A 16434-nucleotide genomic window follows, 5' to 3' on the forward strand; every position below is an offset into this window, starting at 1 on the left:
AGTCTGCTTATGCCCCACTGTTCCCATTACCTGAATGTAGGGTTTTCAAATCCTGGGCTAAAATCACTGTTGCCGCTGATGGAAATCTGATCCGAATTATACGGATCTCCCCACCCCCCAATTTCCCCACCAATACTCTCCATGCCTCTCATAGTGGCCCCAGCAATACATTTTTCTTCAAATGACTGGGTAATTTTGGTTATCCTGATGTAACAGGGAATAAAAGTTATATAAAACGAACGCTCCATATCCACAGGAGTATGTCTGTCTGCCCAAACCAATCGCCCAAGTGGCGCATAAGACACGCGTGATTGTACTTTTTAAAATTAGGGAGCCCTATATCCCCTTGCCTCCAACTCCCTAGCAAATTGGCTATTTTGGTTTTTGGTTTCTTATTTGCCCAACAAAAACGACTTAACAGACTATACAAAGTCTTCAAGTCCTTCTGTAATATCTTCAGAGGCAACGTCTGAAGCACTTACAGCCAATGCAGAAATTGGACCATCTGTATCAGACTCACCCTACCCAGTAACGACAGAGGTAGATCCCTCCAGCTACCCACCTGCTGCCGTGTGGCCTCCATGAGAGCCGATGTATTAAGACAGTAGAGTTCCCTAGTCTCCATCGTCAACCGAATCCCTAAGTACCAAAATGAAGTATCCGCCCAGCGTAAGGGGAACCCGGATCCTCAGTCTCTGCTGGGAAGATGGCAATGCCTCTGATTTTCCTAAATTAAGGCGAAAGCCCGCATAATCTCCATACTCTCAAAATGTATCTAGTAATGCCCCCAGGGACCTCACCGGTGTTCTAATGTGTACTAACAAATCATCGGCGAATGCTACCACCTTAAAACAGTGAGACCCAACCTGGATCCCTTGAATGTCATGGTTTGACATAATATCCCTCAGCAGAGGGTCTAGAGACAAGACAAAAAGAAGAGGTGAAAGGGGGCAACCCTGCCGGGTCCCTCGAAGTACAGGAAATGACCTAGACTCCCCACCATTAATTAGTACCTTTGCCTGTGGTGTTGAGTACAACGCTTTAATAGCAGACATAAATCGACCTGAAAACCCGTACGCTGTCAACGAGGCAAAAAGGAAGTCCCAGCGTACCCTGTCAAAAGCCTTTTTGGTATCGAAACTGATTAGTAAGGACTTGAAACCCTTCCGCCGCCTATATTCCAATGTTGTCAGGATCTTCTGAAGGTTCCTAGACACAGACCTCCCCCCCACAAATCCCACCTGGGAATCATGAAGAAGATTAGGCAGAACCCGAGCTAGTCGTTTGGCCATTACCTTTGGTTTGACCTCAAAGTTCAACATCGAGATAGGGCGATAAGACTCGGGACATGTGGGCTCTCTTCCTGGCTTAGGTAATACTATTATTTGCGCCATATCCATAAAAGCCGTCAATGTTTGCTCCTCCACAATCTTATTTTAAAAATTTGTTAAAGAGGGTATGATATCCACGCCCATAACCTTGTAAAATTCCACCCTGAAACCATCCTCCCCAGGTGCCTTAAGTAGAGAGCTACCATTGATTGCAAGAGCTATCTCATCCTCTGTTATCAATGCATTTAAAGATGCTCTTGGTTGGTATGGCTATGGTGTCTAAATATAGCTCTCCCGGCAAGCCCATATCTGGGGGCGCTGCATAGAGCCTACTGTAGTATTTATGAAATACCTCACTAATGGCCTCATCTGTGTGAACATTACTGCCTGTTTTTCTCTGATGGTAGTTATTTTTTGCTGACCACCCCTGGGCCTGACCAGCCGTGCCAGAAGTCTCCGCGCCTTATTACCATGTTTGTATAGCTTTTATCTAAAATATGTCTGTGATTGAAGGGCCCACTGGTGTAGAAGAGTGTTTAGTGCCGTCTGTAAATCCAACAGTTGTCGATGCTTACCTGCATGAGAAACCTTTGCCGGGCCTGGTGAAGAAGGGCCCCCAGTCTCAAAATTTCCCTATCCCTTGCTTTTTTAACATAATGGGAATAGCTTATTATCTCCCCCCGAAGCACCGCCTTCACCGTTCCTCAAAATAATATCGGGTTTGTCTCGAGTACTTATTTAGCCCTCTTGTAATCCCTCCAGCAACCCAAAATCCGTTACTGGAAGACAGAGTCTTTATAGAGATCTAGAGGAAATATCCACCACTTTCGTCTCAATTCTGTGGGCCCACATACCCTTCCATCTATACCCAAGCGTGATCTGATATGACATAGGGCCCTATTTCCGTTCTTTGCACCTGCCCAAACTCTTTCCGAGATACCAGTAAATAATGTATACGTGCTTGGGTGCCATGCACCCTCGATAAGTGAGTGTAATCCCTATCAGAAGGGTGCAGCTCTCTCCAAATACCTACAGGGTCCAATAAATGACTCATTTGTAGTAAATCTTTGTTAATATGATAGGAAGTGGAGGGTGCCGGCATGGATTTATCTACCCCTGGGTCCCATACAGCATTGGGTTTTGAATCTGGTTCTAAAGCATCTAACCTTACCACCATTTGAACCTTTACATCAAGTTTCAGGTAAACCTTCTCGGGTGGAAGACTGTTCCTGATAACTATTACTTCTGCTTGCCGCATTAGTGTTTTTATCCTCAGTTTACACAAATTTTGAACAATATTCTCTTGGGAATGCACCCAAAATTTCTCCCTAATGTGGTATTCCAGTTTCACTTGAACCAATCGTTGGTCTTTACCAGTTTATTTTCTTCCTTCTCACCAATTGCCTGAGGAAGAACAGTTGCTCACATTGGATTGCAAATGACTATTACAAGTTTATTTAGAAAGAACAGCATCGGACATCTGCAGTCCTAAGTTATTTCTTTCCCTGGATTCTAAGTGTAAAAGGTTTCCAGTTTCAAAAAGAACGCCACCACCGTCGCCATTTGTTTCGGGTGGCAGCACAAATGAGGAAGAGTTCCAGTAGATGTGAGAAACTGCCCAAACCTTTTGATTTGGTTGTTGATACAACTTATGTGATAGCTGACAGTTTTTTTTTTCTCTTAGAAGATCAGCAACTACCAAAGATCCCTTGACAAAGCTTCCGCGAAACAGGCACCTGTCGGGGTCCAGCGAGTTAACGGAGCATTAAGATAAATGACCGCTTTAAGCCCGCCAATTTCAGCACAATTATGTCAAAAATTATGTGTAAAAAATAGTGGAAACAATTGACGAAATATATAAAAAAATATTTAAACGCTGCCATTAGGTGAATACATGCTCATTGAAGCAACACATTTGGAAGGAAGGGGGTTTTGTCTGCGAAAAGGGTTTCACCCACAATGTGGGTGTAAATTACTGAACATCCCTATGGCAGTATGAGACTTTCCCCTTAAAACATGCTGCTGTATATTTGAGTAGGATCCATCTACTATATTTTGTTTTGAAGTGATTCCTTATTTGAAGTAGACTAGAGTCACACATGCAATAACAGTGTCGCTTATCCTAGAAATAACCAGTGGATTTTCCCAAGCCCATTTTGGTAATGGCTTATGGACTTTTCTTTTAGGAAGCTATCCAAACCTTTTTTAAACCCCACTAAGGTAACTGCTTTTACCACATTCTCTGGCAACAAATTCCAGAGTTTAATTACACGTTGAGTGAAGAAATATTTTCTCCGATTCATTTAAAATGTACTACTTTATATCTTTACTGCGTGCCTCCTAGTCCTAGTATTTTTGGAAAGAGTAAACCAGCGATTCATTTGTACCTGTTCCAGCCCACTCATTATTTTATAGACCTCTATCATATATCCCCTCAGCCATCTTTTCTTCAAACTGAAGAGCCCCTAGCCATTTCAGCCTTTCCTCATAGGGAAGTCGTCCCATCCCCTTTATCATTTTTGTCACCTTTCTCTGTACCTTTTCTAATTCCACAATATGTGGTGATCAGAATTGCACACATATTAAACAGAATAGTATCTGTAATATTCTGGAAATATATGCAAGTACTTTAACACTTTCCACCCCTAAGAGCTTGCAAAATTCCTGTTTTGTGTGCAAAGTTGAGAAGTTTACATATAACCATTTGGGGTCTTGTGGCTTGCTGGTGTGTTAGTCCCAACTCGTTCCACTCTCAGGAGTCCCAAGCTGTCTGGGAGTTGTAAGGCCTGAGCCAGCCATTTTTCAAAGACGTCCTGCAGGTCCCTGACCCTAAGTGCTTCCGAGAGACCTACCAGGCGCAGGTTGTTTCTTCTGGACCTGTTTTCCAGGTCTTGTAGCTTTTCTTTGTATTTCGCTATAGCCTTCTGCATTCAGGCCTGGAAATCCTCCACTGCCATTATTCAGTCTTCCAGGTCACTTGCACAGTGCTGAAAGGCTATCAAATCTTGGCTGAGTTCCTCCATTTTGCCCTGAAGACAGTCCAATTTAGTATCAGTAGGTCTCAATCTTTTATCCAGGATGGCCTCCATTGCTGTTGTCACCTCCTTGGCAACCTCCGCCACCCACACCGAACTGATGGTTGAGCCCTTGGGGTCTTGAAGGCACTGCCATCTTATCCTCGTCGAGTTTGCTCTTTTTTCTGTCTTTTTTTCAGTGTTTTTGAGGCCATTACCACAATTGGGCAGATAGTTCACGCCCCAGGCTGTTCTTGAAGATCTCAGGCAGCTCTTAATCGAAAATCAGGGGTCCAAGATGCCTTAAAAAGCAAGGTATTATGAAGAGGTGGCAGGAGAAGATCAATCAGTGACCTGTCCTGAGCATGACATCATGCGACATCCTGGTTTACATTGTTAAGGATTTAGGGACATACCTATAGTCCAGAGGAACCTCTGGGGAAGGAGGGGGGGTGGTATTTGTTTTCTTAAATGTCATAATTTTTCTACTCTGTTTTTGCCTGCAGTGGATCCCCAGCATGCCATATCAACAGAGCTAACCAAGAGCAAGGACCCGCTCTCTGCTGCTATACAAGGATATCTGCGAGTGACTGAGGCTAAGAAATATCACCTGAAAGGGAGAAGGTGAGATGTGAGAGTAGATATCCTAGATATACTTTATCTACATGAGAGTCCCTATCCCTTAGATGAGGCCAACGTTTATGAGGTAGTGACTTCCTACAAGTACTTAGCTTTGTGAGGGACCTCAGCAGTAATATTATGGTTCTAATTTGATTGTTTTTTCTACAGATGCAATATGTCGCTGGCACTTTATTGTCTGGTCTGCTGTAGAAGAGTAGCAACAGCTGATCCAGCTACAAAAAGTAGCCTACAGTGGAAGAATCTCCGTAAGTATCACCACTCTACAAGACAGAATTAGAGCAGGCACTGTGCTCCAGGGTTTTCAGCACAAGAGGTCCTTTTCTCTCTCTCGCGCAGCATCGCAGGATGCAGCAAATAGTGCCATCTCTTGTTTTGGTTGTGTGCAGCTTGTAACACTGAACATAACAAAAAAAAAAGTTCCTGCTTTGTGTTGTTACAATGAAATTGACAACAGAAATGTAATAGTTTGGTGGGTCTTTTTGAGCAGGTTGGCTTCAGGTGCCCCACACTGCTGCTTTCATCGTAGCTTTCAAATATATTTACATCCTTCCCTTCCTATCTCTGCTCAGTCTATAACAAAAATCAACCCTTTGTGGGCTTCTGAATCAACATCCCTCTCAATAATTCTTTCCTTTTTAAAAAATGTGAGAAATAGAAAGATTTCCCCACCCTTATGATCTCAGTCCCTGAGCACTTACAGGCTAGGGACATAGCCACAGGGAGGTTGGAGGAGCACAAGCCCCTCCACTGACCCCAGAAGGAGTACTGTAGCTGGCAGGAATTCCCAAAGCCTGGTAGCCAAAAACACCTATTGATGCTAACAACCATGGCTGGCTGTGTTCCGCCATCCCCTGCTGCTAATCTACCGCTGTATTTCCTCCCATGGTGCTGCAACCACATGCACTGAAACCCCATGACTATCAATGGGACGTGCCGCCCACAGGATTTCAGTGCACATATGTGGCTCTAAACAGCAGGGCGAGAAGACAACAGCTGATATGATTTGGAGCTATGGAAAGGAAGGAAGATAGGAGGTACTGGTGAAGGGAGGGAGATAGGCAGGAGACAGATGCTGGAGCAAGAGGAGAGAAGGGCAAATGGAGGAATGGAAAAGAGGCTGGGGGCTTTAACGGCAGAGCTGAGAAGAACGGATGTTAGGGAAATAGGGGAGCAGGTGTTGAGCTAGTGGAAGCACCCTATCTGATTTCCATATACAGTTCAAACTCCTCTTACTAACTTACAAGTGCGTTCATTCTGCGGCTCCTCAATATCTCTCCTCTTATCTCTCCCTACACCCTTCCATAGGATCTTCATTCATCAGGTAAGACATTATCTGTACCCTTTTCTTCCCCTACAAATTCCAGACTCTGTTCCTTCCACCTTGCTGTACCTTATACCTGGAGTAGACTTCCTAAGTCACTACGTCCTGCTCTAGCTCTGTTCAAATCCAGGCTTAAAGCCCACCTTTTTGAGGCTGCCTTTATTTCACCTGTTCAGTACCCATGTTTCCTGTTTGTCTTAAATAGATTGTAAGCTCTGTCAAGCAGGTGCAGCCTCTTACATGTTTGTGTACAGTACTGAGTACATCTAGTAGTGCTATGGAAAAAAGTAGGAGGAGGAGAATGGTGGATGCATGCTGGGGAAGGAGGCAGGCTGGTGGGTAGGTGCTTGGCAAGGGGATAAGGAGTCAGGAAAACAATTGTAAGGGGAAAGAAGTGAAAGGCAAGATGATGGTTGCAAGGGATAGAGAAAGCAGGGACTCAGAATTATGTAGGGAACAGGAATTGGGTGGGAAAAGAGGACATATGCAGAACTTGCTTGGGTATTAGGGAGGTTGGGGAATGGGGGGATGTGCAGGAGAGATGCAGGCTTATTATCCTCATGGGGCCGAAAGTGATCTGGCAGCCTTTTATACAGTTGCGTAATTCAGGAGCAGCGCTGCAGGCAACTTCTTTACCCAGCACTGCTTCAGAGGTCCTTACTCACGTCAGCCGCTCTGGGGGTTTCTCTGGGGCTGGGGTTTTTTGACACCCCCCCCCCCCCCCCCCCCCCCCGAGTTCATTCTGCTGCTCCATAATGCCTATATGTTGCAGAAGACTGGTAGGGGAACTGATGGTTCCTTTTTAGCTCAGCCTTTGGAGATTTCTGGCTTGTTCTCTGCCTCATTCTCCACTTATGGACCTTGCCCCAAAGAGGAAATAATTGCACTCCAGCTCAGAAATAGGGTCTGTTGCTTCCCATCTCCCTTTCATTCTGAGAGAGTTATTTCAGGGTAGTCCCTTTCTGCACAGATACAGGAGGAATTGGAGGAGGGGGAGCTATTTGCAGAGTAATCTGATGATCCCACTGCAGTGCAGGTGTTTCATAAGAGAAGAGTTGCTTTCCTTTATACTTAAGGCTCTCCAGGTTCTTAATATTTCTTTAATCCTGCTACACCTACACCTGCATCTGCTAATCTTCAAAATGACGAGCACTTCAGTCATTTTCCAGTGCATGAGACCATGCAGGAAGTCATTTCTGCTCAGTGGGTCACTCCAGACATTGCCTTCGAGTAGTAGCTGCTGTGTCACATCTTTACCCCATTTCCATGCCTAAGCTGGAAAAGCTACGTTTCCTAAAGTTTATTCGTTGGTGGAAGCAGTCACCAAATGGCCACATAGGGTTAGTTAAAATTTGACTTATAGTTCCAGAGTTGGTTAAATGCTGTTCCTAGTGTGGGAGCCAGTGAATAGCATCAGTGCACCATGTGTGTTAGGTCCTCTGAAGGGCCTATTTTGTGTTCTCATATTCTTAGATACCTTTCATTTAGAGAGCTAGAGTCCCTTCAGTTTTTTCACAGAGGGCAGTTACTTAAACACCCTGAAAGTTTTCCTCACTTCTTTTGTGCAATTATTTTTGTTACCAGAACTCATGGCAGTACAGGTATTCCTTTATTCAGTGAGAAAACAAAGGAGGGGTGGGGAAAATAGGCTGTATCCAAACAATGGGGGAGACTTATATTTTAATAACACAATGATATTTATTGCAAATGGTTGACTCAACACAGCCGTGTTTCGGCGCCGTAGCGCCTTCTTCAGGAGTCCTGCAATAAATATCATTGTGTTATTAAATTATATCTCTCCCCCATTGTTTGGATAGAACCTATTTCCCCCCCCCCCCCCCCCCCCCCCCCCTCCTTTGTTTTCTCCTACTTGTTTCGTAGGGATCAAGTGCACCTCCACACTTCGTGTGGTTTTTCTTTGGCTCATTCCTTTATTCAGTATCTTTACAAAGGAGTTTAGTTTAGAGTCTGACTTAGTGCTGCAGGTTCCATTTTTTTGTGAGAAATGTTATATATTGAGTTATTTTCTGAGGCTCTTCCCATGACTCTCTTGGTCTGCATGGTAACCATGGAACCTCACTGCTGGCATGTTGGCATTTTCTCCATGTGCAGTATTTACAGCAAAATAGTTTTATTTTGAAGGTCAGAGGTTCAAAGCTGGTTTGTGCATCATATTAGAAGACGTGGAACTTAGTTCTGTTTCAATGGGAGGGGAAGGAGAAATGGGACGATATACCGCCTTTCTGAGGTTTTTGCAACTACATTCAAAGCGGTTTACATATATTCAGGTACTTATTTTTGTACCAGGGGCAATGGAGGGTTAAGTGACGTGCCCAGAGTCACAAGAAGCTGCAGTGGGAATCGAACTCAGTTCCCCAGGATCAAAGTCCACTGCACTAACCACTAGGCTACTCCTCCACTCCATATTTTACTTCATTCTCCCATACAAGGCCGCCGAGAGGGGGGGCAGGGGGGACAAAATTCCCAAGGCCTCCAAGGGGGGGCCCGGCACCACAGTCCCCGGTCTCACCCACCCTCGGCTCCGTCGACCGTCCGCCACCGGGCCGTGCCCCCCGCATTGAAATCATCACAGTGCCTCACCTGTCACCTCCATGACTGAAAGCGCAGCAGCGGCAGATCGGATTCGCCTCCCTTCAGGCCTTCCCTCCCTGTGTCCCGCCCTCGTGAAATTTACATCAGACAAGGGCGGGACACAGGGAGGGAAGGCCCGAAGGGAGGCGAATCCGATCTGCTGCTGCTGCTGCTGTGCTTTCAGTCAAGGAAGTGACAGGTGAGGTGCTGTGATGATTTGAATGCAGGGGGCCCAGCCCGGTGGCAGGTGGGGACTGTGGCGCAGTGGCCTGGGGGGTGGTGGCGATGATGACCTCAGGGGGCGGGGCCCCGGGGCGGCCTTGCCCTGGGCCCGGCCCAGTCTCTAGGCGGCCCTGCTCCCATATTGCTTGCCTTGACAACAGTTTGTTGCATGACCAGGACAGCTAACACTACACTGCAGTGCTAAAGGTTAGCTGTGTTGGTTTGCCACAACATCTCTGCTCTCTGATATTGCACATTGACACTGGCCCAAACTATTGCATAACAGCTCCAGCCACCACTGTTTCTTTCCAGTCTGCAGTGAAAGCTGTTCCTTCGGATTTGTTGGTTATTTCACTACCAAGCCACCTCCTCCTCAGCCTGTAGCCCTATCCAACAACCAACCAACCATGGCCTCTTTCTCCTCCTTTCCTGAGATCACCGAGGATGAAACCTCCCACCTTCTTTCCTCCTCGAAATGCACCACCTGTTCCTCCGATCCCATCCCCACCAACCTACTTAACACCATCTCCAATACTATCACCCCCTCCATCTGTCGCATCATTAACCTTTCTCTCTCCACTGCAACTGTCCCTGACACCTTCAAGCACGCAGTAGTCACACCTCTCCTAAAAAAACCCATCACTTGACCCTACCTGCCCCTCCAACTACCGCCCCATCTCTCTCCTTCCCTTCCTCTGCAAAATATTTGAACGCGCTGTTCACAGTCGCTGCCTTGATTTTCTGTCCTCTCATGCCATCCTAGATCCACTTCAATCTGGCTTTCGCCCTCTACACTCGACAGAAACAGCACTCTCTAAAGTCTGCAACGACCTGCTCCTCGCCAAATCCAGAGGCCACTATTCCATCCTCATCCTGCTCGATCTATCCGCTGCGTTTGACACTGTCAATCATGATTTACTTCTTACCACATTGTCCTCTTTTGGGTTCCAAGGCTCTGTCCTCTCCTGGTTCTCCTCTTATCTCTCCCACCGCACCTTCAGAGTACACTCTCATGGATCTTCCTCCACCCCCATCCCACTATCTGTTGGAGTTCCCCAGGGATCTGTCCTTGGACCCCTTCTCTTCTCAATCTACACCTCCTCCCTAGGCTCACTGATCTCATCTCATGGTTTTCAGTATCATCTTTATGCTGACGACACCCAGCTATATCTCTCCACACCAGACATCACCGCGGAGACCCAGGCCAAGGTATCGGCCTGCTTATCCGACATTGCTGCCTGGATGTCCAACCGCCACCTGAAGCTGAACATGTCCAAAACCGAGCTCCTCGTCTTTCCACCTAAACCCACCTCTCCTCTTCCTCCACTCTCCATCTCAGTTGATAACACCCTCATCCTCCCCGTCCCATCTGCCCGCAACCTCGGAGTCATCTTCGACTCCTCCCTCTCCTTCTCTGCGCATATCCAACAGACTGCCAAGGCCTGTCGCTTCTTCCTCTTCAACATCAGCAAAATTCGCCCTTTCCTATCTGAGCACACCACACGAACTCTTGTCCACGCTCTCATTACCTCTCACCTTGACTACTGCAACCTACTCCTTACCGGTCTCCCACTTAGCCATCTATCCCCCCTTCAATCCGTTCAGAACGCTGCTGCACGTCTTATATTCCGCCAGAACCGATATACTCACACCACCCCTCTCCTCAAGTCACTTCACTGGCTTCCGATCAGATACCGCATACAATTCAAACTTCTCCTCCTTACCTACAAATGCACCCGGTCTGCGGCTCCTCACTACCTCTCTACCCTCATCTCCCCTTATGTCCCCGCCCGTAACCTCCGCTCACAGGACAAATCCCTCCTTTCAGTTCCCTTCTCCACCACTGCCAACTCCAGGCTCCGCTCATTCTGCCTTGCCTCACCCTTTGCCTGGAACAATCTTCCTCAACCCCTACGCCAAGCTCCCTCCCTACCCATTTTCAAATCTCTGCTTAAAACTCACCTCTTCAGTGCTGCATTCGGCAACTAACCTTTCGTGAAATATAGTATTCCCTATCAGACGGACTCCACACTTGTATTTAGATTGTACACCTGTCTTTTAGATTGTAAGCTCCTTGAGCAGGGACTGTCCTTCCATGTTAAATTGTACAGCGCTGCGTAACCCTAGTAGCGCTTTAGAAATGTTAAGTAGTAGTAGTAGTAGTGGTTATTGCAGGAACCAAGAACAAGTTCTGGGCTCAGTTGCAGTAACTCTGGAGGTAGTCCCCTGGGTAAGGGCCTGCGTGTGCCCCTTACATAATTCGCTTCTTTCCTGTTGGTCTTCCTTGTTGCAAGAGTACTACCCCATCCGGACTCCACCTATGTGTACACCTATCCATCAGATATGTGCATATTTACAAAATAGCACCTAGGTAGAGTTTTGCTGTATTAAATATTTTATATGTAGAATTACATTGTAAATAATAATGCCCACTTCATGGAGTTATTCTTATAGAATGCGAGCATAAGTTTATACATCTTCAAGAGCAGATGTGAATTTGAGTAAGACAATTTGTGTACTAATAGGGATCATTTGAAAGAGCCTGTTTTTATAAAGGCATATAGGTGCCTATGGGGCTCATTTTCAAAGCACTTAGCCTTCCAAAGTTCCATAGGTTTCTATGGAACTTTGGAAGGCTAAGTGCTTTGAAAATATGCCTCAAAGTGTTGCCCTTTTATGCCCTTAAAAAAAAAGGTACATTTTTTTAGATCTGTATTGAATAGCATAGTTAACTATTTGGCCGAATACAAATAATGAAACATATTACTTAGCCAAATACTGAATATGAATAGTGGGTGTTGAGCTTTAACATGACAAATAGTAAAAGAAGCAAAATGTGAAATCAGAGATCAAGTGTTTATTTCAGTAGGATTTAGCACAGTAGAGCCCCAGATTATTCATATTTGAATTTTAAATCACTATTTGCCCTAATACGAATAGTGTATTTGGGGCACTATTCGAGGCTGAATCTAACACGAATATTCAGTACAACCCTAGTTTTTATACATTTTACATAGATGTCTTGTTACAAAATTAACCCCTACCAAGGTACAACAGAACTACGGTCTTTGTTCTTACTTTTTGTGTAGACTAAATTTAGACTGGGAAATAGCTTGTGTGCTTTTAAAAACATTGAAGTATCATTTTGATGCCTTATTTGCAGGAAAAATCGCAAAGATGACTGGATCCCTTTTCCTTGGGTAAGTTCTGCCAGTGTGCAGCAAAATCATCTGTGCAGCGCTTCGTACGCCTTGTAACGCTATAGAAATGCTAAATAGTAGTAGTAGATCTAATACAATGTCAGGTTATGAAGGATGATGTACGAAGGCAGTGGTTCCCAAACCTGTTCTGAGACAACTCTAGCCAGTCAGGTTTTCAGGATACCTACAAAAAATATTCATGAGATATGCATGCAATACATATTCTCTGTGAAAACAGAAAAAGAAAGAGAGTAAATCCTATCACAATACTGAAATGTAATAAAATCCAATATGGCCATGTTTTGGCAACCACCTGCATCAGGAGGAAAAAGCAACCTAGAAACAGAAAACAGAATGACAGAAACTGTATAAATATCAACTTTACAACACCCTATAGAACACAGTAAATTAAAAAACATGTAAATCCATCTCAATAAAAATAAACAAGCACTGTTACAGTTACTAATATTATTACCTTGTAAATTATGGACCTCGACCACAATTGGTCCAATAGAAGCAAATAAAGTGGTACACTGACTAAACTTCATAAAGATATATTTTTTAAAATCATCACTGGAAACTATACATATAAAACAAAACATTATACGTAGGTATCAACAAAATTATATTGCAATATGTATTTTGTGCACATAAGGGGATAGTGGATCATATTTTATTGGATGTAGAGGCGTATTTTCAAAGCACTTAGACTTACAAAGTTACACGGAGGCTCATTTTCAAGGCACATAGACTTACAAAGTTACTATGTAACTTTCTAAGTCTGTGTGCTTTATAAACGAGCACCATAACTTACGGAACTTTAAGGAGCCCTTTTACTTAATGGCAATAAACCCAACACAGGCTTACCACATGCCAGTTTGGAACTACTGCTAGCCCAATGTGGATGCTGGTGGTAGTTTCAACTCCAGCGCGCACCATTTCCCATGTTGGGGAAAATAGGACTCAAATTTTTTTCTATTTTTCTTGCGCAGTGTTACACACTCCCCAGTTATTGCCGGGTTACTTCAGAAGCCCTTACTGTGACCTCAGTGGGTGGCGGTAAAGCCTCCCCCCCCCCCTACATGGCCACACCATAAGAACAATCTTACTGCAGGGCCATGTATTTTTGCCATTTTTAGAGCAGCAAAACGACTATCTCTTTTTTTTTTTTAAACTGGCCACACCATACTGGAGACACAATTAGTACCCCGAATACACTTCTCTAACTACTTGCACGTGGGAGGAAGCCCCATCCCAGAGGTGCTAAAGTACTCAGGGATAATGACATCGGCTAAAGCGACGTGGGCCTGGATTTGCCGACTACACAAATTTTCAGCAAGAGTGACTCCATTCCGGTCCATTTGTGGAAACAGGGACTTTGCACCTGGAAACTTGTATGCAGTATTCCACAGGTGGAGACAAAAGGGGGTGGAATACCTGCTGCAAGTACTCACCTTAGAGGGCAAGATAAAGCCGTTCCCAGATCTACAGAGCAAATATGGGCTGGAGGAGCGAGACAGATTTCACTACCTACAACTCAAACATTATATCGGAACATTGGCATGGGAATGGCTGGCAGAGGATGTGCAAGAAGAGCTGACGACAGCATTTTCACTGGGGGCGCAGCAAGAAGTGCCTTTAACCTACCACCATAGACACATTCAAGACACAGTGGCGGAAGTGGATTATTTGCGACTGGCAGAACAGTGGAAAGAGGAATTATTGATTGACATCACGGATATACATGTGAAGACACATATCTTATCCATCAGGCGCTTAACCAAAGCAGCGAGTCAGTAGGAAGTGCAATACAAATTTGTGATGCGACTATATGTTGCCCCCCATTGAGCTTCCATTTGGGAGTGTCCCCCTGGGGCTCGTGTCCCAAGGGTGGAAGAGAGGGGGCAACACTAGGGCACATGTTCTGGAGATGCAAGGTAGTAGAGAAATTTTGGAGAGATATACTAACTTATGTATCTCAGATATGGGGCTCAAGGTGGACATATGACACTGCCCTGCTGTTCGGACACCCTAGACTGAGCACGCCTAGGCCCAAAGGATACATGGAATTTGTGATAAAAGCAACCATCTCTGCCAAGCAAGTGATTTTGGCAGAGTGGATAACAAGGAAGCCGCCTACCCAGCAGTCATGGAGAGTCAGAATGTTGTATTTAATGCGCCTGGAGCATCAAGAACATTTCACCTTAGACTCGGTAGCGGGAAAGAAATTTCAACGTTGCTGGGCACCCTTGTGGCAGACTCTTACACCGGCTGCCCGGAGTCATCTGTTAAATCTCTAGAGACTACCTTGACTGTATTGAAGCGAGAGAAATGATGCTTAGATTCTTATACCTTAAATTAGAGAGATAGGGGTGGGAAGGGTTAAAGATTGATAAGTTGGGGGGAGGGGGGAATAAATAAATGCTGTAACCAGATAAGAGATAACTCGACAAAATGCATAACTTCGTAGTTGAACATATCTGTACATGTTTGAACTGTTGGACAGTCACTGTTTATTATATTACTGTGGTTGGTTACAATAAAAAAGATTGAAACATAAAAAAACTGGCCACATGCTAGATGGTTTTCTGCTCTGTGTGTTTACCTTTTTGGTCCATTTTCGGAGGAGGGGGGGAAGGCCAAGTGAAAAACGCACAAAATCAAGCCATTGGGATGTAGGAAGAGCCAGCAATCTTAGTAGACTAGCCACACAGGCATCCCAGGAGGATCAGTAGGGCATCCTAAGGGGCATTGCTGTGGGCTTCATATAAATGCTCCCAGGTACACATCTCACTATTGCTCTCTCATCTGCTGAGCCCTTTAAAACCCACTACCACCAACTGTACACCACTACAATAGTCTTTATAGATGAAGGGGACACCTAATGTGGGTACTGTAGGTTTCTGATGAGTTTTGGAGGGCTCACAGTTTCCATCACAAGTGTTAGGGAGAGGTATGGGCTTGGGTCCACCTGTCTACAGTGCACTGCACCCACCACTACACTGCTCCAAGGACCTGCTTGCTGCTCTAATGGACCTAGCTATAACATCTGAGGCTGTCATAGAGGCTGGAGAGTACTATTTTTATTCACATTTTTAGGGGTGGGAGGGAGTCAGTGACCACTGGGAGAGTAAGGGTGGTCATCCCTGAATCCCTTCAGTGGTCATTTAGGGCACATTTTTGTGTCTTATTAGGTAGAAAAACAGATCTAGACCAAAACATTGAAGTTTTCACCCTAGATGTTTTGGTTTTGTTCCATTATGGCTGTAAAATGTCCACGTGTTAGGCATGCCCTAGCCCACCTTCGAAACACCCCTGGCAGACCCCTCTTGATTTGTACGCACTGCAGACAAAATGCATAGATAGAAGTCTGCAAAACAGGTTTCGAAATACTGATTTGGACATTTTGAGAAGAAATCCATCTAAATGGTGCTTTGACAGTTTTTTGGACATTTTTCTCTTTTCAAAAATGAGGCTCATAGTGTGCACATTGTATGTTATTCTTTCTTTAAGAAAAACTTTCATAGTTACAACTATTTGTTATTGTTACTGTAAAACCTTATACTTTGGTGAATTATTATGAATATCATCTCTGTAAGACTACATGTTTGAGAAATTCTTGAATAAAAAAAAAAAGATACGGCAATCAGAATTACATGCAGTACTTGAGGTGTAGCCACACCATGGAGCAATACAGAGGTATTATAATATTCTTTATCTTATTTTGTATCACTTTCCTAATAATTCCAACATTCTGTTTGCTTTTTCTGGCTGCCACCACACACTGGGCAGAAGATTTTAGCTATTAAGGTAGTATCATCTGCATCACGCATCACCTAGATAGAATTTTAGATAGTGCTGGGGAGGAGCCAGCTGTCTTGGTACATGTGGGTAACAATGACATAGGAAAGTGTGGGAGAGAGGTTCTGGAAGCCAAATTTAGGCTCTAAGGTAGAAAGCTCAAATCCAGAACCCCTAAGGTATCATTTTCTGAAGTGCTACCCGTTTCACGCACAGAGCCCAAGAGACAGGCAGAGCTCCGGAGTCTCAATGCGTGGATGAGACGGTGGTGCAGGGAGGAGGGTTTTAGATTTGTTAGGAACTGGGCAACA

General features: G+C 44.8%; 1 protein-coding gene across 4 annotated transcripts in view; it reads left to right on the forward strand.

The window, feature by feature from the left end:
• The window catches only part of SERAC1 (serine active site containing 1), a 125011-nt gene that overhangs the window by 15799 nt on the left and 92778 nt on the right, over nucleotides 1-16434 (forward strand). For 2 of the 4 annotated variants that reach the window (XM_030198407.1, XM_030198410.1), the window contains exons 1-3: nucleotides 3917-5051; nucleotides 5135-5232; nucleotides 12286-12322. In XM_030198407.1, the coding sequence (XP_030054267.1) occupies nucleotides 5032-5051; nucleotides 5135-5232; nucleotides 12286-12322 (155 nt within the window). In that variant the 5' untranslated portion in view covers nucleotides 3917-5031. Of the gene's footprint in view, nucleotides 1-3916; nucleotides 5052-5134; nucleotides 5233-12285; nucleotides 12323-16434 lie in introns of those variants that run through there. The other 2 variants (XM_030198408.1, XM_030198409.1) reach the window with 2 other exon arrangements.

The sequence above is a fragment of the Microcaecilia unicolor genome, chromosome 3, assembly GCF_901765095.1.
Source record: "Microcaecilia unicolor chromosome 3, aMicUni1.1, whole genome shotgun sequence".
Taxonomy (NCBI): domain Eukaryota; kingdom Metazoa; phylum Chordata; class Amphibia; order Gymnophiona; family Siphonopidae; genus Microcaecilia; species Microcaecilia unicolor.